Source organism: Triturus cristatus, chromosome 2_2 (assembly GCF_964204655.1).
Source record: "Triturus cristatus chromosome 2_2, aTriCri1.1, whole genome shotgun sequence".
NCBI lineage: Eukaryota > Metazoa > Chordata > Amphibia > Caudata > Salamandridae > Triturus > Triturus cristatus.
This window is the reverse complement of record NC_140582.1, coordinates 54590335-54615844: the sequence shown is the minus strand read 5'-3', so window position 1 is coordinate 54615844 and position 25510 is coordinate 54590335. Positions and strand designations below refer to the sequence as shown.

General features: G+C 44.6%; 1 protein-coding gene across 2 annotated transcripts in view; it reads left to right on the top strand.

Annotated features, from left to right (window-relative positions):
* LOC146861821 (uncharacterized) overlaps nt 1–25510 on the top strand; it is a 1143841-nt gene that overhangs the window by 655020 nt on the left and 463311 nt on the right. For both annotated transcript variants that reach the window (XM_085643198.1, XM_085643199.1), the window contains exon 11: nt 1587–1622. In XM_085643198.1, the coding sequence (XP_085499324.1) occupies nt 1587–1622 (36 nt within the window). The remainder of the gene's footprint in view (nt 1–1586; nt 1623–25510) is intronic.

The following is a 25510-nucleotide window of genomic DNA, read 5'->3' as shown; positions in this document are numbered from 1 at the left end:
ACACGTGTTTCGTAGGTCGGGTGATGTACACCCACAACTTCCTCAGGGCTGTCTTGAAGTAGTACATTACTTGTAACCTCCACGCTGGTTGTACTTCTGTTCTGCCTCTGCCAATAGGCAGTAGCTGTAATCCTTATTCTGGTGAATACTTCAAGGTAGTTATGTGGAAATAATGTTCCAGAACCTCTGATCTGAAATGCACGCCGATCCGCATCGCGTTGCCAGGAAGTTAGAGTGTGGTCAAAATATTTAGCCTGAGTTGCCTCTGGAAAGGACATCTATCCGGGTCCTATTGCCGGCTCGTGTCTGGCCATTCCTGTTTTCTGGAAACGGCCACACACGAGCAGACAATGACATTGGTTGGTATTGACAGTCTTATGCGTACATATATCATGACGTACATTGACATTGAATTAATCCATTCATCCATTTTGTCACCATCAAGACACACCCAGGGCCGGCTTTAGCGCTGGTGGTGCACGGTGCAATATTTTTTTTGGGCGCCACCACACCCCATGACCGCCTCCTCGGATTCTCTCACTATCACAAGGCAAAAGTGCCCCTGATCTCTCCAATCATAAGTTATTGCTAAACGCAATGCCCCCCCCATGAGGTCAGCGCCCCCTCCAAAGGTCAGCGCCCAGTGCGGCAGCACCAGTCGCACAGCCCTAAAGCCGGCCCTGGACACACCTAAAACTCCCTTTCTGTGTTGCTAACCTGAAGGAATACACAAAGCCCAGGTGACTTCTATCTATGATAAAGGAACGTTTTGGGCCTGGGAAGAAGTTTTCTTTCCAGGTCGAGACAGCAGTGTAAAACTACACAAACATGCTCTACAGTAGCTGGCCACAGACACGGATATATCAGACAAATGGAGGAAGGCAGGCACAACGTTTAGGGAAGACCACTCCAAAGCTGTCAGGTCTAAAACTGTCCTTTTTTTTTGCTTGCGGTGAACATTCGCACATTGCATTTCTTGAGGCATTATTTATTTGGTGCATCATGCAGAAAGGATAAGTGTTTCTAGAAAACGATTCTCACAAACACATGTTATATGTTTCTTGCTGCACAATCTGTTTTCCTTCTGCCTTTTTAATTTTTAGCAAATAATCTGTCCTACAAATTTGAACCGGAAAGATTTATTTTCAGTGCAGATTTTCTCATGACTAATGCATTAGTTGTTTTATTCTGATATGTAGTTCCCAGTATAATAGACAACTTTTCTCTTTTAAGCATTTATGTTTCAAATTGGAAACCATTTCAAAGAATGTCAGACAGGCAATACCTATCAGAGAAAAGGAAGTATGATGTAGATGCACAGAATGTTTTACAACTTTCTCCTCCAATCTAACAAAATTAGGCCACATAACACCTCCTATCAAAAAACTGATCAAACAAATTGTGTTGCGTTCAGTACTGCATCAACTTGTATTAACCCATTTAAAATATTAACATTGTTAGATGATCCAAAACATAGTCTAGATACAAAATTGAAAATGTTTATACAAGTCACTTCTGCTACTCTTCTGTTTTCTTTGTATCTCTGTGTTGACTAAATATTATCTCTTTATGTTTTCCTTTTGTAGCCGATGATGCCCTGGCTCAAAGCATGCCGATGGATGGTAAAATGTCTTACTTTTTCTAAGGGGATTTACCAATTTAAGATTCTTTTAATTGTGCCCTCTCACAACCAATGAGATAATGCAGGAGGCGGTGGTCAGTAAAAGGCACTTGGAAGCAGTTGGATGCTCTAAAAGTGTGCACAGTTACCTCCAAGAAAGATGAAAGTAGAGACACGTGCCTTTATTGATGGGGCAACAGCCATCAGCCACTCTGCCTTAGTTCATCCTCATTGTTCGAAAATGTGCTTTGTGTCCCACTGCATCTATTTCTAAATAGCAACAGTGTATGCACCCAGATTTGCCCCACCTCATCAGTGTCCACTTGCTTCCCGTGCATGCCGTAATCCCCTTCAACATTGTAGAGTACTGTACTTTGCGATGAGACTGCTGATCTCAGATTGAAGCCATACAACCTGAAGTCATGACTTCACCCACCTAAAGATGCTCATATGCCTCTAATACAATGTACAAAAATAAGCCATTTCTGTCACTGTAGCAACACAGTGTAACTCCCTCTCTAGCTACTTCCTCCTTAAAATCCATCTCGAGGCCTTCAAGAATGGGAAACAGCGTTTATAACGCTGTCATTACATCTCAGTACCATTACCATTACAACGTGGTCGTTACAATGACTGCATTGTGAGTACGCGATGCATTTACATCACAAGTCATTTCAACTACTTGCTGTAGGGGACGCTGAGGTATTAAAAATGAATTCCAACACCTTCCCTACTGTTGCGCAAACTGGAGTAGGAATAGTAAATAATTCTATTCCTAAGTCCAGCGCGCCCCCTACTGCAAGTTTTTGTAATGACTTGCGATTTAAATGAAACGCGTATTAACGAGTTCGTTGTTACGACCACGTTGTAAAAGCATGCAATGTAATGCATCGCTTTGTAATGAGCTAGTTGCACCCCAAAACCTGTAATGCTCCCACCCTTGTCGTACACTTATATTGCCCATAGCTATGAAGTACTAATATTTGGGAGTGGGGGGTTACTAAAAGTGTCCACCCTAATATAATGGAAAGGTGACAAGAAGTCTTTTGTGGTAAACTATGTTTTAGATCCTGATTATGAAGTGGCATTTAATTTATGTGGTAGGGTTGGTTTGAACATTCATGTCAAAATTGACAGCTGTCATTCAGCCATGATGATACAACTTTATCATTTTATTTGTGAGGTGTTAAGTTTTGGAGGGAGTATTCAGACTGGTTGCCGGTGCTTCCCCACTTTGCCCCGAGACTTTAGTGGGAGTTCTGGGGAAACATTTGCAGAAGAATCATTACTGCTGTCCTTCCTCTTTCTGGAAGGAGTATGAGTATGGAGCCAGGAAAAATCGACAGTTTGCCCTCCTTCTTTGTGAAGGAGGTCTCTCAAGACTGGAATTACTTCTCACCCTCGTGAAGCCATTCCTAACGATTCTGATCACTCCTGTTTGTCACTTCCCAGACCTTTTCCTGTGTCTACTTATGGTTATTCCCTGGTTACGGTGACGATCAAGGCTTCCACAGTGTTTCCTCCTTGGAGAGGGTGAAATGTATTCCCAAAATTGCAGCCTCAGGTGAAGATCTCCCGTTTCTCCTCCAACTGACAATTGTCTACAGGAAGAGCTGCCAAATACTAGTGGACACTGGTACTACCACCAGTGGAACCCAAGGGTTCTGTTTATTGCAACAATATACCGGCTTTTTAAAAGGGAATGGAGGTATCCTTATATGTCTGTTTCCTTGTTTTATGGAAAGGTAAATACTTTTGGACAAATGTGATATGAAGCTTCCTCGGTCAATCCTGCTTGATATCCACTTGGCAAACTTGACAGGGCAGAATTGCTCTGATTGCAGAGGACATTGTAATTTCAGAGCCTTTTGTTAGGAAGGCTCAAGGTTCTTGAGACCCCCAAGAAATGTGCACAGTATTGGTCTGTCTTCTAATCAAGGTCTAGGCTACGTGTAATGTATTTAAATGTGGGATTGTGGTTGTTAAGTGATTACAATGTTTTAAGTATGTTTTAAATGTTTATAAGATTTAATGACGTGTTTTACATTTTTTTTAAATGTATGTGTATCTTCTATGGATATTACTATTATTTATATATTGTTGCCCGACTATTGGTCCACAATATTTTGGCTGTGATTTTCTGGAATGTTGATAATCCCAACTCAACATGCCAAACCTCCACGGATTCAGAGAAATCGCCTTAGCAATTCAAGATGGACTGTTTCTTTTTGAGTGGACCAAAACTGAATATGGATGATGTTTGTTTGTTATCTAGTCATGTTAGAGAAGCTGAGCTTTCGGGGGTTGATTAAATCTTTGATGACATCAAGAAGATACAGGAAATTATTCTATGCCTGCCGATGATTTGCTCTTGGTCCCCTTACCTTGAATCCTTATTCTCAGAGAGTTGCCTAATTTAAGACTCCTTAGTACAGAACTTGCATTGCAGCATAACTGAACTAAGCAAACTTTTCCCTGGTTGGATGTTATTTGTGAGAAATTGTTCACGCTGCAGGTACTTTGGATTTCTGGTGAGCTATGTTTTGAGGTTACAGTTGAAACTGAAGTTCTCCCAAGCATGTGAATTCAGGTCCAATGCACCCCTTATTAACAGATCTCAATTATACATTTGTGCATTCCACTACTGGTTTGAATTCCAATGGAAAATATATTCCAGGCTTTCTTGTTGTTGGACCTATGATGACCATAGGATCGAATTTACATTCGTATTTAACATAAAAGTGTGTACTCATTTTATTTCAAGTTAAATAAACGTTTTCTTTATTTTTTACTTTACTATCGGGAAAACTAAAACATTGCAGATAGATACTTTCCTCAGATTCCTCTTGAGTACGGGTATTTGTTTCAAGATGTTCTGAAGTAAAACAGTGTTTTCTGTGCTCTCTACATTGGTGGATATATTTCCTTTTAGTGGTGAATTACTGCTTGGTGTCCCAGGAATTTTGTTGGCAGAAGAAAGATGTTGTCACACTGTCATATTCTCACTCTTCTTCCTTGTATATTGCAATTATCTCCTGCTCTTGGCTTCTTTAAACTTCTGTACTCATCGTTCTTCTAAGATGTCATCTACTTTACAGATATATGTTCCAACTTTTTCCAGATGTAATGATGTATTTCTTTTTTAACTATTCGCCCTCCACCAATATTCATGTTATTTGTAAAATATATATATTTTTTTAAATTAAATTAATATATCACTTTAGAAGAACAAATATAAAGATTTAAAGGACTCATCTTTAAAAAAAATATAGACTTTCTCATTTGAAATATTAATTATAATTATTAATGACAATATTATCAACATACAAACATATTGCAATGTCGAAATGAGAATCTTTACTGCATGATGTGCAGAAAATAAAACTTGATCTCACTGCTAACCTTGAGTGATTACATTGTAAAAAGAAATATTTTATATTACTAAGGGCCCTATTTAGGGGCCGATTCCAATCCTGGAAAAAGGCCGTACAAATCGTCGTACGGAGCGTTTTCTCCTTACGACTCGTACCCGGTAAACTGTCCGTACAACCTAGGAAGTACGATTCGTACAGAAAGCCTATTTCAGTACGAATCGAATTCTGATCCGGAACAGCATGTACGCGATGTCTGTACGTATGTAAGCAGCGTTTTACGGCCCAGCAAGTACGATTCGTCCCTACGTCACTCCGTACGGCTCTTTTTTTATGGGAGCCAATAACAGCCGTAAAAGCTGAGTCCCCAGGGGTACGAGTCGTACAGGCATACACTCCCCGTGCATTGCGTATGTACGCACCGTACCCCCGTGCGTATGTACGGTGCGTACACCCAGCGCGTATGTACGCACCGTACCCCCGCGTGTATGTACGCAGAGTACCCCCAGCGTGTACGTACATACGCGCTGGGGGTATGCACCGTATGTACGCGCTGGGGGGCCTGCACAACTCGCACCCCGGGAACAACTTTTCCTGGGATAAGAGTCGTACAAACTTCCCTTTGTAGCGGGTAAAGTCATTCCCCGTGTACGGGACGTTCTCCGTACGAATCGTAAATCGGAAAGCCGGTCCGGATCGTACTTGTACGCTTGGACTGTATTTTTACGATTCGTACGGAAAACTGTCCGGGTACGTCTCGTACAACTTTTCCCTATACGATTCGTACGGATCGGGCCGATCCGTATGTACTTTTTCCCGTACGAATCGTACTTCACGGGTCGGACGTGACTTGTACGATTCGTACGGAAAAAAATATGGATACGAGTCGTACGGAAAAAAAAAATACAGGATCGGAATCGGCCCCTGAGTGTTTGGTGGATGTTTAAGATGCACAAAACACTGTCTGTGTACTCGCCTGCCACCATACAGGTCTGTACTATTAAAAGGATGATGGGTTGAGGACTGAAAGTCCATCAAGCGACCTTAGACTTGCATTTTTCTTACTCCATTGGCTGAGTTAAATTCCAAAGTTGACAAATGTGTTAACTGACATACATGCATACAAATGAGGGTCTTTCTCTTACCATAATTTAGGAGAAAACATCTTTCCTGGTGTGGGGGGTGACGTTGTCCTCTCTAGTCACACACAAATAATACGAAATGGAAAATTCTCTTGATTTTGACATATATATGAGACATTAGAAGGAACCACATGCTCTTACTAGTTTCATTTAGGACCAAAATGTACCATTGTTTGTATAAGGTCCCATGGTGATAGTAGTAGGGATTTGTATCAGTTGGGTCCATAGTCTTACTCAGATAGACAATTAAGGAAATATTACAAAATGCAGATTTTACTTTTGTAGGGTTGCCACAATAGATCAAAAGTTGTTTCAGGAAATAAATCTTTTTGCAAAGGCATGCTGTTAAAAATCGTTAGTTTGCAAACTAGTTGTTGTGAGAAGTTGGCCTGATATATGCTGTCCACTAGTTCTAGTGGGCACCTTGTATCAGTCCAAACAACCCCTTATTGGTATAGGTTAAAGACAACCTTTATTTAAAGCTATCCTAGTGGTAGCTATGGAGAGCAGCCTTCAGGCTAAGTCTTGAAGGAATGTAAAGCAGCTTGTTTTACTAGTCTATAATCTCTTGAGTCACTAAATGAAAGATGTCCACACCAGGTATATATATATATATATATATATATATATATATATATATATATATATATATATATATATATATATAAAATATATGTATTTATTACTAAACACACCCTCCTAGTCTCTTTATGAGACTAGAGGTCAAAACACATAAGTTACACTTCAATAATCACAGTAAAATAGCACAAATACAAGTCAGGTCCTAGGGGCGAGCCAAACCATATACTAAAATAGTGGTATAAGAACCATGACTTAACTAGACACAAGGCCTAGAGCCTGTAGAATCGCTGGGATCCCAAGGAACCACCCAAGGTGTGACACAGTGGACCCACGGCAGCCGTGTGCAGTGTGTGAACACAGCCGCGGGCTCCTGTTAGCTTCTAAGGGGAAAGTCGCGGTTAGATTTTTAAAGATTAGGGACACTTAGAATGAGTCAGGACCAAACCCTTTTGGACTTAGGAACCACGGGAGCACAGGTGTACTTGTGTTACCTCACCCAGGGAAGCCAGTTGCATAGGTGTCTTTTGGTGTTGGGTCGCGTCGTCAATTTCAATGGGAGCTGGCGAAGAAGTGCTGCTGCTGTGAAGATGCAAAGTGTCCGAAGTGATCCAAGCCTGGATCGAAGGTTAGAAGAACCTGAAAGCAGAGGGAACAGAGTCTGGGTCACTTTCCAGTGACCAGGAAGGCGATAAGCAGATGCCCACCGATGTCGGGTGATTTCAGGTGAAGGAGGTGAAGATTGACTCTTCAGCCACGAGGACCAGGAGGTGTCGACGACAACGAGGAGCTGGATTTGAGCTGTCTCACAAAGGATGTCAAGTGCTGCAGTATCGGTGCCCGGATTGGACACAACAAGCCTTAGCAACAGCAACCCACATAGAAAGAGAAGAAATGCTTCGGTGCAGACCAGCAAAGTCTGAGAGACTCACCACTTGGTTGGGGGAGTCAGGGCACGTCTGGAGCAACCAGGAAAGTCCAAGGAAATGCAAAGTTACCCCCTCAGGGAACCACCAGTCAACAGACCAGGGATCGCGAAGAGACCTCAAGGCGAAACACAAAATGGCAGCCCACAGGTCACTCGGAATGACCAGGCTGACAATCTATGGTGGATTCAGTGCTTGAGGTGGGGGCTACAAGATAGCCCAAGCACGACTTCAAGAGATGTTGAGAAGTCAATGCACATGCAGAAATGTACGGTGAACAGGAGTTCCAGGGCTGCAGGTCCCAGCTTTGCTGGCGACTCGGGTCGGCATCTGAGATGTCTGGAACTCCTCTTCCTGAGCTGCAAATACTTCGGAGTCCAGCGGGAGCTTTGAGGATGCAGACCGGCAAATCTGGTGCCTGCCAAGCAGAGGAGTCACTCCTTGACCCCAAGGGAGATTTCTTCCATCTTCTAGTCGAAATAGAAAGTCGAAGGTCCTTTGCGCGCGCTGCATCACAAAATGCGATGCAGCGCGCGCAACGAAATTTGTTTTATTTATTTAAATGTGTACTTACCTCCGTTCATCCATATTCCGGTGTTTACATTTACCTGTAAGGTAGCCACCTAAGTGCATGCTACATCCGCCTCAACACTGAAATTACGTCAGGGGGTGAGGAGGTGTGTTATTTGAAACCAAACATGACCATTTTCAGCGGTACAGTAATGGAACTGGCGACCTAGAGGGGGCCCGGGTGGCAACCCATGTTCTCCTATTAGCTGCTATACACTTTAATGGAAAGAGCCACTATAGGGACATATAAGCTTGCATTTATATATCCACACACGAGGCAAACTCGAAACTTGACTAACCCCACCATGACCAACAGGGTCAGAGGGCCTAATTTATCTCTGATCATGGGGTCTGCCTCCCACGCAAAACATAGTGCTGCCTTGAAGGCTACCATCCAACAGAGGCTACTGTTACTGCCCAGAATCACATCCTTAGCTCTCCACTGATAGGTGAATGGGATATCTTAGGGGAAACTGTGGATCCTTGAGCCTCTCTAATGATTCAGAGTGGGGAGCTACCATCTCATGTGGCAGACATCCTTCTTTCGCTCCTCCTGTCAGATCAGGGGTGACACCTTGTTTCTGAACAGTTGCCTGACTTTTGGGGATCAGTAGAGGCAGGACCAACTTTGTGGTTTACCCTTATTAGGGTAGAATGCCCTTGGGTGTCAGGGTCTTTTTTTAACAAAACAAGTGGCCTTCCTTTCCTAAATTTACCTTTCTTCACTTTCTGCTGAGGTCTAGGTCTCCTAACATTAGGGGCAGGACCTCCACGATCCTTGGGTTGGGCAGCTCTCTGGGTGACTGCCCCTTTGGGGTTGAGATTAACAGCTGGGAGGGTATTGCTTAGAGTGCATTCTAGGGGAAGGTCAGGACTGACTACCACCCTCTTGCAGCTAAAGCATCCCCTATCTCGAGGGCAGAGTCCTTGAAACTGGGGGCATGCCCCCCTGGGGGGGGGGCTTAATTGATTCCAAAGGGGGCGCAAGGCACTGTCCAATGGAAGTATCACACTGATAACACTGCTTTGTTTTTAGTGTAAAAAGAAAGCTACAGTCAGCTTCTCTGTAATAGGTGATTACTAACATCCTTTCTCATTCATATCCTGGCTGGGAGTAAATGTCAAGGGGAAGGAACTCAAACTCAATGTGTAAAGAATCACACTGTGGATACTTTTTTACTATAGAAAGTCCTGGCAGACGAGAATCATAAGTTGGCATTCAAGTATTTGATTGCATTAAAAAAAAATTATGTTTGAGCATAACTGCAGTATTTAGACATGTTAAGCTATATTAAAAAATGGCAAATTTATTAACTAAAAGTATGTAAAATATATGTTCATTCCGGGGGCCTCAATGATTTTTCTTTTTACATGGGGGTGTGGCATGAAAAGTTTGAAGACCACTACTCTAGGGTCACTAAGGCCATAGGCCTGGTTATGACCTTCCCTTTGGATTACCCCTATCTTTTTTTCCTCTCCTGCAAAGACTGGTCTGGGGAAACTAACCTGTCAACCACTATGTCAGGACTGGCACCTGTCTCTCTCAGGGTAGTGGTGGGGATCCTATTCATCTGAATAGGGTGGAATTGCTTACTGCAACCCTCAGGGATCACCAGCTTACTACTGGAACTCTTTGCAGTTCCAAGCTATGAGGACCTCCTCATCTGAGGTGTCCTCCTCAAAGTGTATCCTGGATAGCCCAGTGCCAAACTTCTTTTTGGGCACATTGCATCTCCTCTGTCATGCCCTGTCTGCTGACAGTCAAAGCACAGCCATTGTCCAGGAGTATATGAGCTCTGGGCCCCCTTACTCTGCTTGTAAGCAAGTGAGTCTGTCTCTCCTCCTTTTTATGGGTCTGGGGCTCTGAGGCTGTTTCTTAGGTGGGCTTACCACCTCCATCCTTTCCCTTCTTTGGACCTAACTCTCCCTTCTTGAGGTCATCCCCCTAGATTTACTTGGGGGCCCCTATCCTAACCAACTCATCAGTGTTCTTGCCCAATTCTATAGAAAGTTCTCAATCTACTGGATATTTGTGTAGTTTGTCTGAGAAACATTTGCTTAAATGTGCTCTTTTTCATAAACAAATTGTTTAGCCCATGCTTGTCCACCTTATTGCTTTTTATCCAGCCTTCTACTGCTTTGACTGTGTAGTCTACAAAATCCACCCATGTCTGGTTTTGACCTTTATGATTGTTCTTAAACGTCAGTCTATACTCTTCTGATGTGAGTCCAAACCAATCTATGAGTGTCTCCTTCATATGCTTGTAGGACCCCGGTCCTTCCTCATTAAGGATCAGAATTTTACTTTGCCCGTCACTGAGAATAACTCCCACAGTAGACAGCCCCAGTGCTGGTTTGCTAATCTCTTCATTTTGCAGTCCCTCTCAAAGGCTGTAAACTATTTGTTAATATCATCACTATCACTAAACTTTGGGAAATTCCTTTGGGGATCTTTTGTCAAAGGGGCCCTCTTATTCCCTATTAAAATGTATGCCACCATTTTCTTTTGCGCCTTTAGCCCATCTTGACCCTTCTTTCTTCAAGGGCGAGTCTCCTTTCTTCAGTCAAGTTTTTTCTCCCACCTAGGGAGAATAGGTCAAGCTTTTCCTCAAAGATTAAAACCACCTTTCCAGTAGGGGGACTACTAGAGTTATGTCTGTCACTTCCCACTGGTGAAGGAGGTCTATGAAAGGGTGTAGATGTTAGTTATCACCTTCTTTCCCATCATCTTCACTAGAGCTTCATTCACATTCTCTTTAGGGTCTTTTTCTGAAGAATGGCTCTCCCTGTCTATTTTCTCCTGTTCAAAGGAGCTGAAGTCTCTTTTGAGTTCCTTGTTTTTGGCAATTGTCCTATAGGAAATACCACTTTGCACAAAGCTTTTAGATCATTGATCTTTAGAGCTGTGAAATTTGACAGTTCAATATTCTGTTCCAGCCTCCATTATACCTAACTTTTTTTTTAACGGTGGGATCTTTTCAAAAGTTTCAAAAAACGTTAAAAATGTTATCCTTACTTTGTTACTTTCACTTTTGCAATGGGGGTCTACACAGGGTCCTAAAATTCCATTTAGAATTTTTTCCTATAAACATATCAAAAATGAATTTTACAGTCTAAAAGTCAATAAATAGTAGATCTCTTGTGCAAAATTCACTTATGACCAAGTGGTGCTGTGAAACACAAGTTTAGGATCACACTGCTGCCACCAATGAACGTGATTGGAAACATGTAACCAGAGTTAGAGATTTTAGAACAAGTCATAAAACCGTGCAATTCAATTCTGAGATTTTACCACTCCTGTCAATGGGAAAAGGGCACTAGTAACAAACGATCACTTGCAGGTCGAGATACATGAAACCCACAGAGTAGTAAGGTGCTGAGAGTTGCAGGACCAAGTCATAATAGTCAGTTTGATTTTACTTGGTCAGTTTGATTTTACTCGGCCTGAGTTCTAGCTTTCCTTGGTGCTGAAGCGAGAACCACTGGGGTGTTGGGTTTACCTCTTAGAATGTGCTGGGGAGAAAATGGGTGCAAGAAGTTGAAAATTGGGCCACTGCCATGGTCGGTTTAAGATGTTGCATGGTGCCCTCTTAATGCAGCATCGAGTAATGGGGGTGGTAACCGGACTTGTCTCCAAAAAGTCTTGGTAGCGGTAAGAACAGTGAATCTGTGCTTTGATGTCCAGATGTCCGGGGGTAAAACAGACGCCACCTGAAACATGCTGGAGGTCAGGACTATATTTTCCTCAATGCAATGACCATCTACTTTTGGGCGATCCCTCGGAGGCCCCGATGTACATCGAATCTTTGGTTTTAGGATGTGTTTTGTACCTGCGGTGTGCAGGGGCTGGTGCCGCTAGTCCAAGAAAGTCTGGAATTCCTTTTGTTCTCACAGGTATCCCCTTTTCTTGGAAAGCAGTTCTTCTGTCTGGTGCAAGTGCCCAATGAGCTACTTGGCACAGTGGCTAGTCTGCCTCTGAGGTGCCCACATCTGGGGTTGTTTGTCACCTTTACTTACCTAGAATCCTATATTCTGCCACTTCTGAAAATGGCAGAAACCTTCCTTATCTGTACAGACGAGGTAGCCCACTTTAGGGGTGTGGCTGGCCTTTTGGGGGTATACACCCTTTGACTACCTAATTTTCCAACCTGCCCAGGTACAAATGTGCCTGGGGCAGTGGGAGGGCATCTTTCGCCTTTGGGAGTCAGCCTGCATTCCAGAAGCAGTGAATGCTTTTGAGCTCACCACCTTGATGTGCCACTTCACTAGCTGTCCGGTCAAAGAGGGAGGTTCTACCTCCTTTCTGGCCAGGTCTTTGTTTCTTACTCCTGGGAGTGTTCACACTCTCCTGGCAGTAGGTCAGATCCCTGTCTTGGTGCTGGCAGCTGCAGGCTGTCATTCAGAGCACAGGAAAGGCTGGGGCAACCAGATGGGCAACCTCTAATGTACCCACATAGGTGCATGGCACATCACCCCCAACACTGGAATTGTTTCAGGGTGAGGAGACATGTTGTTTGATACCAAACATGAGCATTTTTGATGTACCATAATGGAGATGTTGACCTTAAGTGTTCCCGGGTTGCAACCCATATTTTCCTATGGACCGCTGAACACTTATAGTGGTCCTTAATGGAAAGGTCCACTATAGGGAGATATAAGCTTGCATTTATATGCCCACGTCTTTAATGTACTGCACCTGGACTTAAGAGGCCTACTTTAGGGGTGACTGACATACATTAAAGATAGTGCTTTGACCTTGCCACACATGGCAAAGGCAAAGTTGAGTTGGAGCAGTTTACACTGTTCCTACAGTCATCTGTTTGCTTGGGTCACTCAGGATGGCAGACGTAGCGCTTCCGGCCTTAGTGACCACTTTAGCTCGCATGCCCTGCACACCCTTTATACCACTTTACTAAGGACTTTTAACGGGGTTAAAGTCCCTGCTAATTAAGAGTACCAATTAGCTACATCATGTTTTAGGGAGAAAGCACTGCCACTGGGGCGTGGTTAGCTGGATACAGTACACCTTCAGAGTCATAAACCAGCAGCTAGTAGTCTAAATGGGGGGAAAAGTGGGGTGCACCCTCAAAGAGCCTCTTTTCCTACAGTACCATAATCATTGGCAGAATTGGGAGACTTAACAAGATGTCCTATATGGGTACTGTTCTCCGTTCAGGATATAATGTTCAGCTGAAAACGTGGTTTCTTATCCCCGCCTGGAGCCCCAAATTACTTTGTCAAGAGACACATTAGGTGAGAAGACTATCCTGTTCCTAACTCAGACACTGGTACAGCTGTAGAGGAGATGGAGTTCCCTTTGTGAGCGTAATGTTATCCTGGTACTTGTCAGGACGCTCATTGCATCATCTTTGTGCGCAATGTCAGTGTGACACCAGCATTGATTGCAGACACATGTGAGTTGTAGTTGCTTGGATATTTAATTTAGAAAGCAAGTCACTACATAGCAAAGAACAAAAATGTTCCTCATGTTCTTGATTTGTGTTTATTGGGATAATTATGTCATGCTTAACTCCTTAATTTTTATTTTTCTAATCCATTTGTAAATAAAGGAATGCAGTAATTAGTAGGTTCATTTTCAATGTTTCCCTAGAGTGTCTAATTCCTTGTAATAGGGGCCTAAGAAGTCTCCCAACTTAGATTAGCCGTGTATGTACTATCCCTACGCATAATTGCCTGTCAGGCGTTGGTTCTTCGGGTAAAAGAATGGTACCGTTTTAGGAGTAAAAAAAGGTAGGAGGCCTTCCGTGGTGTACTTGAGAGATTAGAAAACCACAGGAGATCTTGGCATTCATTCCTTTAACATCAGCATGGAGTCTGTACACCCAGCTCTGTTTGAAGGTAAGCAGAGAGTTTGCCATATCAGTTCAAATCAGTCTCAGTTTTTCAATAGCGTACCATGTTATGTCTTTATCTGTATATTCTTCTTCAATATAGGGTCTAGTTAAACTAGTGGCATCACATCTGCACCTCCGGTGTTCTGTTATTCTTGTTTGCATACTGCTTGTTGTCATCCCCGCATACAGATGGTTGCAGGGGCATATGATAACATAGATCACATTTTTCGAATTGCAATTGCAATTTATCAAACCCTTGTGTTTCCAAGGGTTTATGAGAACACATTGATCTCGATTACGATCTTCTTGAAAGGACATACACTACAATTTCCACAAGGTGAGTGAACACCCAGGGATGGTAGGTTCCAGAGAATGGATTGAGCATTCCTTATTTCTGAATATTTCGGGCAGGTGTGCACCAATATATCTTTTATGTTTCTGCCTCTTTCGAATGAATACACAAGTTTGCTGAAGTTGAGACCTACTGATTGATGGATAGCCCAATTCTTATTTATAATTTTCTGTAATCTTTTTGATAGGGGGCTGAAGGTGGTGACACAAATCAGTCTGTCCTGGTCAGCTCTTTTTTGGTAGCTAATAGTATGTCTCTGTTGTTGTTCAATGTCCTATTGTTTGCTTTTTCAATCAAATGTGAAGGATGGGCGCGTGGCTACGCAGTGTAGTGGGATGGTCACTGCTTAACACAGCTCCGTCTGAGCTGACTTTCCCCCTGCCATCCGCTACAATAATCTGTTACCTGGAAGTTGTTCCCATGACAGGAGGGTGCCCCAAACCCACTCCAGCACGAACGAAAACGATCGGTGGTCGAAGGCCGAGGCCACGGCCATCACTGTTTACGGCCTGCACAGAGGGTCCGAGCCGGGACCTGGAGTGATCGCAACACCCACGTGCGTGCTTACGTACAGGGTCAAGAGCAGCTGCTTACCCGGTGCGGTAGACGGACCCGGACTAAAAGCCTTGGGTTAATGATGATCGAAGGAGGGGAGAACCTGCTGCAATCCAGCTCTACACTACCACCCTCAACTGGGATTATGTGCACGGCAATGAAAGACGGAGCCGGAGTAACGGTGCGGTGACTTCCTCTCATACTAGGGGAGCGGAGGTCCGGTGCCAGGTATCTCAGGGCCGGGGCCTGGGGTGATCATTGGGCCTCCCCTGGTTCCACTCACAGCTTCAGTAGTGACCACCCCCTCTGTTTGGCTGAGCCAAGACAGTTGATTCTCAGAGGGTGGAGGACACTGTGGAGTGAAAAAGGTACCGGTGCAGAGTGAGGCCCTACAATCGACAGGCCTTACTCCCACAAGGGCATACAGGCAAAAGGGTGGTCCCCACCGACTGGCCTAGGAGAGCAAGCGGCAGAGGTACATGCTACCAGCCTGCAGACCCACCACAAAGCGCTCACCCCATTGATTATCCAGACCGTGTCGGTACACATTAGAAAATACACCCAGGACAAAGGGGCGACTGCGGTGGTCTGAGACGAGTGCGGTGGCGGACACGGGCGCCCATTGAGCGCATTTTCCATTCCAACGCCCGGTGACTTGGGCTGGTGGTTCAGGGCTCCTTGTGCTTGCTCTTCACTGACTCACCTGCCTACTGTGCCAAGTGGGGGAGACTGTACTTACCTGCACGTTGCGTATCGAGTTAGTCTGCCGGAGGCCGCAATGGACATCCTCAGTGGCGCTTGGGGACCGGACGGGTCTGCCATTGACGCCGCCATGATGTCATCAACATGTGGGTCTAAAACAGTGCAAACTAACAAGCTGGACCGCTATGCACTCCCCAAGGACACGCTGCCGGACCCAACTTCCAGAGACAGACGCACTGGGCAGACCGGGAAGGTCAGCTCTGAACTCACCCCTAAAGACGTAATGGAAGCTATAACCGGCGTGAAAACCTCACAGGAACACAAAATGGACTTGATTTCTATAGACGTCACTCTAATCCGCTCTGACCTCACAAAAATGAGCGAAAAAGTCAAACAGTTGGAGATCACCATGGCAAGTTTAGTGCACAATGTGTCGCAGCTTCAGGGCGAGGTCTGGGAGCTGCAAACCTTTCAAAAGTCCGCAGAAACTAAGCTGGATGATTTTGAAGGACACCTCAGAAGGAACTAGATTCGCATCCTGGGTGTACCGGAAAAATTAGAGGGCCAATCCCCGGTCCTTTTTGTAGAAGATTTGATTTTCAAGCACCTGCAGCCCAAAGGTTTGAGTAAATTCTTCATCGTGAAGAGGGCACACAGAGTCCCCGGGGGTCGCCCGAAACCAGGGCCCCCCCCTCGCCCAATGCTGGCAAGAGTCCTTAACCTTCGGGACAGAGACACTATTCTTCAGACCGCCAGAACAGCCCCGCCACTCAGATACGAAAACGCGGACATTACCTTTTTCCCAGACTTCACTCAACTGGTGCAGAGGCAACGATGGTCCTTTGTGGCGATTAAAAAGCAACTCAGAGACAGAGGCCTGAAATATGCGATGTTGTTCCCGGCCTGGCTCTGGGTGGAGGCTGAGGGAAGTGCCTGGATTTTTGACCACCCGGAGGCGGTTGCCGAATGGTTGGAAAGTCAAGGGAAATGAAACTTTGCTCTCGAAGCATGCGACTCCAGACGAGCCATCGCACTGAAGACTGGATCAGTGGGACTAGTACCCCATAGACTCTGGACATCCACCCATAAAGGGAACAGGTATTGGGGACACATTTCAGACCTAATCGATGTGGGGACACCCTCTGAGACTTTGGGATAAAGTCCTCATAACGTTCTATGATTCAGGGAACTTCCTGTAATGGTTACCAACAGGGGGGGTTGGGGGCAGGGCACCACGCACTTCTCTTTACTACTTTTAGTACACTTGTTAGGCGACAGGCACTCTGCAAGTTTAGTCATGGGCAGTTCTATGCCCAGAATGCAGGGACGGAGGGAGGGGGGTTGTGGGTGGGGGGTTTTCAGTTATTGTTTGGTGTTGGTCTTTTATTGACAGATCGAATCGGTATTGTGGCAGGGGAGGAAGAAAGTCGTAATAGGTTCAATGAGCACACAGTGGGATAAAATCGTCAAGATCTTGAGTTGGAATGTTAACGGGTTATGGGATAAGATCAAGCGTAGCGTAATTCTCCAATACATCAAGAGGCAGGCACCAGACACCATGCTATTTCAGGAGGCCCATCTGGTAGGCAATTCCTGTAAGGCCCTAGACAGATGGGGCTACAAACTGATAGCCCATGCCGGCTTCACGACCAGCTCCCGGGGTGTAGGTATACTGGCTAGAAACTCGTTCCCTTTCTCCACTGACTCCACATGGACGGATGATACGGATGGTACATTGTCATCTCAGGGCACTGGGTAGGGAAGATATTGACACTTGTGTCTGTCTATGTGCCTCCTGGCTTACAGAACGAAACATTTAAAGACCTAGGTGCAATCCTTCTTTCACTCCTGGTGTTTCTTCTGGTCATAGGGGGCGACTTTAATGCAGTAGTTTCAGGTGCTTTAGACTGCCACCCACTGTGTAAGATCGGACCTTCTCATACATGGTTGCCTAACTTTCTGGAGGCAATGGGGTTAGTGGATGGGTGGAGGACGCTCAATCCAGACCGAATCCAACATGCCTTCCATTCTGGGCACACCAGAGCCTTTCTCGTATAGACTACCTTTTAGTTCCAGCATCCCAAGTGACTAATATTCGAGAACTCAAACACCTTGCTAGGGGAATTTCCGACCACTATCCGATATGGGCACACATAGTCTTGGATTTTATGAGAGTGGGGTGAATTGCACCCATCAACCCCTGGTATTTCCGTAACCCAGGTGTCCGGAAAGCATTACTCCAAGCTATTGACCGCTACTTCCAGGAAAACGATGGCACAGTGGACTCAGCTGACACCCTTTGGGAGGCGTTCAAATTGGTAATACGAGAGTAAGCACTGTCCTTAATTGCGGGTACAAAAAAAGACAGGCAGAAAGAAATTGTAGATGCAGAGGAGGAGATCCTTCGGTTGGAAGGGGAGCCAGAAATAGAGGTCACTAGTGAGGCACTCCACACACTACAGCTGAAGCAAAAAGAGTATAAAGCATTAGCCACTGATAGGGCTAAACTCGTGGGGAGAGAAAAGCTGGGCAGAATATATGATCTTGGGGATAAGGTCGGTAAATTGATGGCATGGCTCGACAAAAAGGAATGGGCCAGCAGAATTGTCCCAGAGTTGAGGGGTGCAGATAACACTTCCATAACTGACCCACAGGATATAGTGAATCACTTTGCCGACCATTACAAAGGGGATCTGCCGCACTAGCGGGGCATACACTGAGGAGGACTCCCAGTTGCTGATACAAGACATTGCACTCCCCACTCTGACAGACGATAATCGCCATTTTCTGGAAAGTGAATTCTCCAATGACGAAATAGCACAAGCCATCAGGTCATTGCACTCAGGCAAGGCCCTCTGACCCAACGGTATCCCCATTGACATATACAAGCTTAGACCCGATAGCCTGGCCCCGTACCTCCGAGCTATGTTTGAGGAGAGCAGGGAGTGCTGCCAGAAGACCAAAGAGTAGCCACCCTAATTGCCATCCATAAGGAGGGTAAACCAAAGACTGACTGTGCATCTTATAGACCTATTTCCCTGCTGAACGCAGAACCCAAAATCCTAGCTAAACTCCTGGCTAATCGCTTGGTAAAGGGGATCGGCGACCTGGTTCACCCCGACAGTCGTGCTTCATGCCACATCGTAGCACCGCATTAAATCTGCGGAGAATTCACGGCGTATTGGGGAGAGTAGCTGCAATCCAAGAGGCATCTTTAATAGTACCATTAGATGCAACAATGGCATTCGACAGCATCGAATGGCCATATCTTTTTGCAGTCCTAGCTAAACTGGGGTTTGGACCGAATTTCATACAATGGGTCTGGCTCCTATACTCAGACCCTCTGGCTCAGGTCGTAGTTAATAACAAGAAATCAACAGTATTCAAATTGAGTCAGGGGACACATCAGGGATGTCCCCTCTTGCCTCTACTATTCGCTCTAGCTTTGGAGCCCCTGGCTTCTTGGATCCGTAGGGACCCAGCCATACGGGGAGGACCGCATCTCACTCTATGCAGTCGACATTCTGCTCTACCTGGCTTCCCCGAAAGCTTCGCTCATAGCGGTGCTGGACATACTGGCCATTTTTGAGAGATACGCTGGGTTTTCCATTAATTGGGACAAGTCCCTCATCTACGTTTTGAAAGGGAATCCACCACCAATTCCCAGGGGCTGATCAATACAATGGGCTTCAAATACCTAGGTATTTTTATCTCCCTGGACCCTGCACGTTTTACTCGTAATCGTATCCCTCCCCGTCAACGGCTGAAACGAGACGTAGCAAGTTGAAAGACACTCACACTGTCCTTACTGGGTAAGGCGGCCCTTTTTAAAATGATGGCCCTGCCCCGATTTTTATATGCACTGCAAAACTCTCTGGACCCAGGTCCGCCATCATATTTTAAGGAAATTGAAGGCCTACAGAGGGACTTGCTGTGGGATGGGAAGCCCCGTATAGTCTTAAACAAATTGACACTAAACTGGTACAATAGCCTCCTGGATATTCTAAAATAATATTGGGCAACACACCTCGCAGCCATCAACCAGGGCACCTATGGACGCCCGGATGACCCGGGGTATGCTATGGACCGGTGGCTCCTGTCGGGGTGGAACTATAACAGAGCTCTCTATTCACGACCCCGAAAACACCTGTTAACTGGGCCAACTAAACACTCGGTACACATCTGGCATGTGGTAAATAGACACCTGGGCTGGGATCGTAAACTCACGTTGGCGACTCCGCTTTGGGATTCCGAAAGGCTGGGTAATCTCTGGAAGACTAAAGGTTTTGATAAATGGGATCTCATAGGAATCTCCCACATTAAAGATCTTTGGGTTAAGGCAGAATGAAGCCGTTTGTTTCCTTGCAGCAACAATACGAATTAGCTGACTCAGAGCATTTCATATATTCCCAAATACGTCATGCCCTCGAATCCCAACTTCCGAAGGGCTCCCCCCCCCCCCCCCGAAGCCTTGCCCTTAGAGGACAGGCTGCTTGATGGCCACCTACCTGAGAAGGCCATCTCCTTAACTTATAAGAAATTAATCAATAATATGGTGGACCCCCTCCAGTCACTCTGGGAAAAGTGGATAAGAGACGGGATTGAGCTGGACGATGAGGAGGAGTGGCAGGAGGCGGTTTCTTCCCCGTGGGAGGTGGCTATCCAGGCTAGACTGAGACTGGTCCAACTTAAAATTGTCCACAAAATCTACTTGACCGGGCCTGGCTTAGTTCGCATGGGTAGAGCTGAAGTAGGAGATTGCAGGCAATGGTGTGGGAAAGAGGGTACATTCATGCACATACTATGGGAGTGATACCTCATATGAGCATATTGGCATAACATACACCGCATCCTTAGTGAAGTCGTCACAATAGATCTGCAAATGGAGGCTCAGAGATGCCTCCTACACATATGGGAACCCACCGACCTATCTATCCATGGCAAATAGTGGGTCACCCTGGGGCTCATGTTAGCCTAGAGAAATATACCTCAACTGTGGGGATCCCCGCAACCGCCCAAAGTTGAAGCCTGGAAGGATGATTTAGACTAGTGCATGTTCAGGGAAAAGACAGTTTATGGGGCCCAGTGCTATCCCCGGAAGTGGTCTTGAATATGGAGCCCCTGGAACAGTTACCTAGGGGACATCTGCACCCCCCCGCGGAGTGGCACTCAGGAGGAATCCCCTACCCTATGATATGTTTCTACTGTGTGCTGTTGCATGACTATACTGTAATATGTACCTGTGGTAAAATGTGTACTGTCTCCTCTGCTTCTTATATTACATGTCGATGAACAAGTTTAATAAAAAGAATTATAAATAAAAAATGTGAAGGATCATTTTTCTCCCTGATAATTTCGTAGAGAGATTTTTGCATATGTCCTATAGCCTTGATCTTTTGCCCATTACTTCTCAGGCTATGATATTGTCCTATGGGTATGTACTCTCTCAGCTTGTGGGGGAGGAAGCTTTCGAAATGCAGCAGGGTATTTCTGTCATTTGGTTGACAGAATACTTGTGTTTTGAGTTGTCATCTCCTGCACTGATCTTAAGTTCAAGAAAAGCTAGCTCAGTTTCATCAATGGAAATCCTAAGGAATGGGGTAGGTGCATTTAGCCTGTGTGAGAAATGTAGGTCTTCCTCTTTGCTGCCTTCCCAAATCAACAGAACATCGTCAGTGTAACATTTCCACAATTTCATGTTCTTCCTGAATGGGTGAGAGTGATGAAGAATATATTCAGATTCAAAAGCGTGGACGAATAGGCATGTTAGACTTAGGGCAAATGTGCTCACCATAGAAGTTCCATGTACTTGAAGGAAGAGCTTTCCTTCATGTTCAAAATAATTACGTGTTGGAGCCAAATATACAAGGTCAAGTACATATTCTCGTAGGGTGATTGTCTCCCAAACCGATTCCATCAAGATTTTATGTCACTTCGAGAATGGCCTCCTGTGGAATATTTGTGTACAGGGGTTCTACATATAGATTGATTTTCAGCATCAAAGCTCATATCATTCAGCAGATTGAGCACATCCTTGGTGCCCTTAAGAAAGGAGGACATTTCTCTCAGCAGGGTCTGAAGAACACATCACAAACTGTGATAGTGATTCAAGGATAGGGCCTATCCCAGATACGATAGGCCTCACAGGAGGAAGAAATTTGTTCTTGTGTGCCTTGGGAAGCATTTAGAAATAGGGGTCCAGGGTTCCTTCTGAGTAAGGAAGTTGGACTTGTGTTTGCTAATCCAGCCATTTTCTACCCCTCTAGATACCAAAAATGCGATATCTTCCTGTATTTCTGGAGTTTGATCTTTAGATTAGAGTTTGTGTTTGCGGGCATTGTTAAGAGGTTTTATACAATCATCATTATACATTGTTTTAGATAAGAATATGATTGCTCTGCCTTTGTCCGTGGGATTCATTACCATAGATTTATCCATTGCCAAATCAGCTAGTGCTTTCATTTCTTTGTTAGTGTTAAAGAAGGCAGTGTGGTGGTAATTACAGAGGGAGTCGATTTTGTGGTTGATTGCCTTCTCGAATGCCAATTCCTCTGGTGGCAGGTGAAGACTGCAGATTTATTTTGGTCACAGTCCTCCTGTGTTTTTATCAGATATTTCCCCCAATGGTTTTTCCCTAAAGAAGACCTTCAATCAAACTTTACATAGAAATTCCACTGTTTCTAGTTTCAGCCGGAAGATGTTGTTTTGGAGTAGGTGTGAAACCTAGGCCATTACTTAGTACTCTTTTTTCTACCTGTGTAAGGGTCCGTTTACTATAGTTAATCACGAAAACATGCTAGAGTCTTATACCTCGCTGGTGCTCGTGGTTGTTTCACTCGTAGAACTGGGTCCCTGATGATTTTCCCTGCCTTCCATGACACTCTTTGGTATTTTTTCTTACCTCTTTCCTCTTCATCTCTGTTTGTGTAGAACCAAAGTATGTTTTCTGGGGGGGGGGGGGGGTAGGAGGGTGGTCTGTAGTTCTGAGAGCAGCCCCAAGGATTCTCATTCTGAAGGGCAAGTATGAACGGTCCTTGAGGGGGAAAAAAGTCAATCAGTTCCCTTGTCTCCCTCTTCGTTGCGCTCTGTAGGATACTCTTTCTCTTAGTCAGAGGAGAGACTGCTCCTCGAGAATGTGTCTGAGTCGGCAGAGGAATTTGCCACATTATCCTTCTTTTAATAGGGTTACACAGTATTGTGAAAGAATGTTTTAAGAGCTTTCTGGAAGTAATTGATCTTTGATTGTGTTAAGAATTTCTTGTATTCTGAAATAGTTCTATTCACATCTCCGAGTCTCTTTTTTAACATGGAGGTAATCACTTCTAAAGCTCCCAGGACCAGAGGAACAACACTCAGGGTCCAGTACTCACTCCACAAGAGGCCCACGGTAAGGCTCAGTCTAGGTCCAGTTTGAACTGGTTAGATGGTCTTGTTTGGAAAAAGGACTTTTACACATTTTTAGGTCCCTCTCACTTCAAAGGAGGCAATTCAGCTCACCCTTGGAATTCACTTATTTGTCGTGGATTCGAGAGGGAGTGTGTCCCTCTTGTACCCTGGTCACAAAGAGCAGCTCACTTCCTTTTCTGATCTCCCACAGGTCCAAAAGGCGATCTGAGGAGGGTGCTGAGGGTACCTAGATTTATATTTTCCCGTAGGTTGTCAGTGGGGAGACTCCTGAACACTAAGAAATAATTCCTGGAGCAATCCCTAAACATTTTTGAAGCAATTTATTTTTGACATAATGACAAGTATCAATCAGTGCATTGCATTCATAAAATCCAAGATTTGCAAAACCTTACTCCCATATGAGTATTAGCTCTTGTGTCCACTCAGAGGTGCGGACCAGGGGCATGAGGTGTCTCCTCAGCTGTTGCAACTACTAACAAGTTCTAGAGGTAGCTTCCCTCCCACTGAAATTGAGGTCAGCTTGGCTCATGTGTTCCATGAGGATAAAGTCTAAAATGGGCAGGATTCTCATCTATCCAAGGGTCTTGTGCATATTTCATTACAAGAACGGAGGCTATCATTAGGCATATTTCTTTTAATGCAGTCCAAGCAGCCGTATACATGACAATATAAGAATGTTCCAGAACAGAACATTAGAAACAAATAATAGACGTGAGCCATCAACAATCTGCCTCTTTTAAATAAGGCTCCGAGCAGATAAGTTGGAACTTTACTTCTTGCTAATAACTTTTTTCATCATCATTGATAACTTTATTTCGGTCGCAGCGGACCATAAAAGTGCAGAATAAAATACACACAAACACTATGTTACAGAAAATAAATAACATGCACCAAATCAAAAACAATCACAATCATATATATACACCTACATTACAGGTTAAAAACCGTCACATATTAAAATCAGATTAAACCGTAGAAAATAGTTATCGGAAGTATACATTAAATTTCCTATCAATATGTAAATCAACAATTTATTTCATTAAAAAAAATTCCTACGTTTAAGCCACATCCCGTTTAAAAAGCGGGAGACGGCGAAAACGATAGGAGGGTGCGTATTATATTTTAATACTCTCAGGGCCTTATGACATTCTCTAAAGCCAAGGTTCCTACACATAGGTTTCACCCAGCGATTGCGTACGGTCTGGTATTTGGGACAAAAAAAAAGGACATGGATCTCATTTTCGAGATGGTATTTACACGCTGGGCACACAGTATTTTTATTTAAGTCCCATTTACAAGTAAATGACATGAGCGGCAGACTGCCCATCCTAAATTGCATGTACAATTTCCTTGCCGAAGCTGGATTAATCAGGTCAAGGAAATCCTCCTTTTTGTAATTCTCTTTTACTTGGAGGAACTGAGATGTCAGTCTACCAACTGTAGAGCTCACATGAAGAGACAATAGATTGTGGTACCTATAATGGTATACCAGATCAGCCCTAGATATTGCCGGGCACACTGCTTCTGGTGTTCCCCATAACTCAGGTAAGCCAATCCTATTACAGAGTTCCTTAATATGAATTAACCACGGGATTTTCTTAGTTCTGATTTCAGCCCACACATCCCTGAACTCACTTCTGAAGGGAGCTAGTTCAGGAACTGACCATATTCTTCTCCAGTAGGTAAGTGACCTTAAGGCCACTTCCTCCTCAATAGGGAGAAGCCCTAGGTCCATCCAAAGAGGTACTAACGGGGTGCTAACTGGCAATCCCAACAGGTTCCTCATAAATGAGTGCTCCACCCTTGTAAGGCTTGTGGGCCTATGATGCCCCCAGAGATCCGCCCCGTACATAGAAGCCGCTCTAGCCTGTACTTTATAAATTTCTATAACTGGAGCAGCATGCTTGTACACAGATACTCTGTGCATTTTCGAAATCCTACCCACCGTTTGTGTCAACTTTAAGGCAGCCTTTGCTACTTGGTCATCCCATTCCAAATGTTTCACAAGGATGATGCCCAGATATTCAAAGGTTTTTACTCGTTTCAAAAGTATACCATCCAATACTGGTCTGACTGGGTGGGTTAAAAATCATAAATTTGGTTTTGGATAGATTCATCTCCAGGCCTCTTAATGCACAGAAATCGGCGAAGCCATCCAAGGTACGTTGGATGCCCATTGATGTCATGGACAACAACAAGGTGTCGTCCGCGAACATCAATGCGGTTACCCGGCCTGTAACTATCCTTGGGGCATCGATATCCTTTATACCTAATAAATGATCTATAAGCCCATTTATGTACAAACTAAAAAGGGTAGGGGTCAGGACGCACCCCTGGCGCACCCCCTTTTTTACCGGGAAGCGAGCAGACAATTCTCCATACTTCCCGCATCTGACTTGGGCATAGGTTTCTGTATGGAGCCCTATTTAC